The sequence below is a fragment of the Galeopterus variegatus genome, unplaced genomic scaffold, assembly GCF_000696425.1.
Source record: "Galeopterus variegatus unplaced genomic scaffold, G_variegatus-3.0.2 Scaffold6945, whole genome shotgun sequence".
NCBI lineage: Eukaryota > Metazoa > Chordata > Mammalia > Dermoptera > Cynocephalidae > Galeopterus > Galeopterus variegatus.
In genome coordinates this window covers 98,205-102,177 of record NW_007733056.1, presented here as the reverse complement: position 1 = coordinate 102,177, position 3,973 = coordinate 98,205, and the positions used below count along the sequence as shown (strand labels likewise).

At 34.1% G+C, this 3,973-nt stretch overlaps 1 protein-coding gene across 1 annotated transcript in view; it reads left to right on the top strand.

Annotated features, from left to right (window-relative positions):
• Positions 1–865: 865 nt before the first annotated feature.
• LOC103606907 (CUB and sushi domain-containing protein 1-like) overlaps positions 866–3,973 on the top strand; it is a gene marked incomplete at its 5' end in the record, with an annotated part of 86,747 nt that continues 83,639 nt past the window's right edge. Inside the window, one exon of the mRNA XM_008591466.1 lies at positions 866–953. Coding sequence (XP_008589688.1) covers positions 866–953 — 88 coding nt within the window. The remainder of the gene's footprint in view (positions 954–3,973) is intronic.

Sequence of the window (3,973 nt, the reverse complement as noted above, 5' to 3'; positions counted from 1 at the left end):
GTTGAAGTGGCATCCACTCTATCAGATAAGCAAATGAGTCCTTTAGAAAATATATATATTTTTTTTTTTGTCTTTTTCCGTGTCCGGCAATGGATCGCAACCCTCAGTGTTGACCCCGTACCGGACCAGGGACCGGCAACGGGATCGCAGACCTCGGCGTTGCTCCCGCGCCTCGCTCAGCCAGTGAGCGGGAGCCGGTCCGTATGTGGGATCCGAACCCTCGGGCGGCAGCGCCACCACGCTTCCCAAGCGGCGCACTATCCAGTGCACCACTGGGCCGGCCCTAGAAAATATTTTTTGGTGGTAAAAATCCCAGTAGGAGGAAAGGCTCTTCATGGAACAGACTCAGAAAATTAATCTGCATACTGGTACAAAGAGATTGGTTTTTAGTTCAATGATAAGCACATTCGGTGTTTAAAATATAAAAAGTAATTTTACTTTAAATATTCCTTGTATAGATCTTTATAGGTAATTATCATCTCCATTTTTAACCATGAGAATGAATAAAGGCTTTCTTTTGCAAAAGTGTAGGCATTTTTATCACGATGCTATTTTTTCCATCGTGTTGTGACCTAGCATAAAAGTGGTAAGAATAAACAAATTTTTTATCAAAATTTTACCTATTCAATAGAGGAGAGAGTTCAAATCAAAGAATGGTGTCATTCTTTCACTGACAGAGAAGTCTTTGATTTTCATGAATAAAAGTAAGAATTTATTTTAATGCAGCTAAGCTGTCTTAATTCTTTTAAAAATTACATTTTAAGTGATGATCATTATAATACTGAATATGCCTAGATTAATTTTACTCTCTGGGTATTTATCCAACAGCTTCACAACATTTTAATAATGTTTCTCTCTATTCTAGTGAGTCAAGGAGGTGTCGCATTGGTCTCTGACATGTGTCCAGATCCTGGTATTCCAGAAAATGGTAGAAGAGCAGGTTCTGACTTCCGGTAAGACATAGAGTGATGGTTTGGAAGGCATGCTATTTTCTAACACATATATAATTTTAACTTGACATTTTTGTTTAACTTTTTTGTCCTTTTGATTTAAAAAAATATGACTTCTCAATTATTATGCAGCTAAACTCATATTATTTGTAGGATTCTAACACATACCACGCTGAAAATTTCTAGATACACTAGAGTTGACACTTCTCACTAATGAGCTAATATTAAAAATTTAGCTTGAAATATACATGATTGCAATTTGTGTTCAGGATTTTGTTTCTGTTTTTAATTTGTTACTGTTCCATATTCTAATGCTTTTAATGTTTATAAAAATAGAGGGGGCAAAATTTAATTATAGCCTCATAATCATTTCATTAAATAAGCTTTTTAAATGATGCACATTAGAGGCAGCAATACAATTTATTCAGAAAATCTTGTGAATTATTTTACTAGTATTATAACAAAATATAGAGCCTTCTTTCTAGTTGCTATATTATGAATGCAATAGAGATTATAATAATGCCATTACTTTAGATCTCTTCATTTCTTTTAATTAGTTCAAGAAACTTAACATTCACCATATTACAAGACCAATACTAGTGTTAAGGGTAAGCTCTGAAATCAAAGAGAAAAGGGAAGCAGAAAATGTGTTTTTCCTCCTTATAATTTCACCAATTTTGAGTGAGAAACAAAAGAGATGAATTAAGGATACTAAAAAGTGAGCTGAAAATTAAAGGAAGGTAGTGATACTATTAGAGAGAGAAGGAATGCTATTTAGTGAAATTGAAGTAGCAAGGGTATTTTTAAAAAGTGTAAAGAAATAATAAAATTGTCTGCAGTGTGCCTGTAATGAAGTTGGTAAAATGATATATCCTTTTATGTAAAGAGGAAGCAAAAGTACAGGTATAATGGATAAACTGCAGGAATGTGCATAGGTTAAATATCACAAATCTTTACTCATATATTAAGGAGCCAGTGGTTTAGTTCAAGTTCTTCTGTGGCAGAGCCCAAGACAGGGATTCTTATTCACACTATTTTTTTCAAAAAGAGCTCTTGAGAGAAGAGGAATGGAGGAAGCTGGAAAGTGCCAGAGTTAAAAGCTTAGAGGAAGCTGGTTTTAACTGGAGACTAACTTGATCTGATTCCATGGGGCTCAGGAACACAAATTGTACCAGCAAACTGGCCCCACCTTGGACTCTTTTTCCTGCCTGTCAATCATTGACTTTGACTTGAGGAGGTCGGCAGAAAAGAGAGTGGTTGTGAATAGTTATTAGCAGTCCCAATGAGCACATGGTTGGCTGGTAACAGGGGCCTGGGCTCACCTACAGCATGCAACTCAGCCAGGATTTGGTCAAGAAAAGCAACTGATAGGAAAGGATGCTGGCTTCTTGTATCATAAAATAACAGGCATTTTAAAGGCATTCAGGAACTTTATCTCTTTTGAAAATGAAGCAAATAAATGAAATGACACATTCTTCCCAGAGCTTTCTGTCCAATGTATTACTTTGGAAGATAATACTCTTCTCCCAAAAGTCACTTATACCATGTCCCTCTTATCCAGCAAAAAATGTTCTTCATTGTTTTGTTTTCAAAGGACATTACACATGCATCCATTACAGTTGACAGCAATGAGTCATGATGATGTGTTTACATGTCCATTTTCCCACCTGACTTAAGGATGAAGATAATGTCTTATTTATCTCTGCCTCCTCAGTGATGAAACACTGCCTGGCACAAAGAAACTCAATGTGTATTTGTCGAATACATTTTGTGCATGAGGAAAACTGCCATAAGGTACTCTGTCATCCCTGAAATTCTTCCCAGGAGTCTAGAATCTTCCTTAGTCTATTTTGTAGAGCCCTATTTTAAAACAAAGTGAATTAAATTAAATCTGACAATGCTAACCTCTTCAAATTGCATCCCCTGGAAAAGAAAGCCATAAAAAATGTTTAAGCTTTAAAAGTTAACAGGAAGTTAAAATCACTCAGGGCCATTATCTATTTAGCACAAGAGCAATGTGCAAAACTTTTTATGAAAAAAGTTTAATGAAAGTTTTTATTAGGGGCCGGCCCGGTGGCGCACTGCTACAGTGNAGGGTTGCGATCCATTGCCGGACACGAAAAAAGACAAAAAGGAAAAAAAAAAAGTTTTTATTAGTATCTTAGGTGAATATACACTTGAAAGGAATTTAGATTCTGCTGTTGTTGGGTGGAGTGTCCTATATATGTCAATTAGGTCAGTTAGGTTAACATTACAAGTGTTGTTCAAGACTTTAAAATATTGAATTCTGATCACTTGTTCTACCTCTTATTTAGAGAGATGGGTCAAAATCTACTGAAATTGTGGATTTGTCCAATTCTCATTACAGCTCTATAAGCTTTTGCTTCATGTATTTTGAAGCTTTGATGTTAAGTACATACATGTTTAAAATTGCTGTATCTCTTTTGTTGAATTCATACCTTTGATGTTATGAAATATCCCTCTTTATCCTTAGTAATTTTTTTACTCTGAAATCAACTTCATCTTATATTTGCATAGCCACGTGCTTCTGCATTCGATCTGTTGCACAATGTTGTTTTGATTAAATAGTTTTTAAAAATCCAGCATCAGATATAGTCGAAAAAGGAATCAGTGTTTTAATAACTTTTTCAAATAATTGTGCATATTCTTGAAACTACAACAAAAATTGGTAAATGCTATCTTCTTAAGTGATAGTTGAATTGTGAAATATGAAATTATAAAAGTATAATTTTTTGCATTAAAATCTATTGATCTAGCTTCTGCTTTGAGTTAATCTTTTATACATGCATGATTTTGTATAATCACACATTGGGAATTTGGCAAAAAATGATGGACTGAGTTTTTTTTTTAATATTGATATATTTTATCATACAAAATTTTAAAAAATCACATTTATTAATATTATCAAGTATCTCATCAGAAAAATCTTTAATCGTTAAGAAACTGTAAAGCTCATGGTGACAAATACAATTATTGAAAATTCTAATTTTTATTAGACAAGC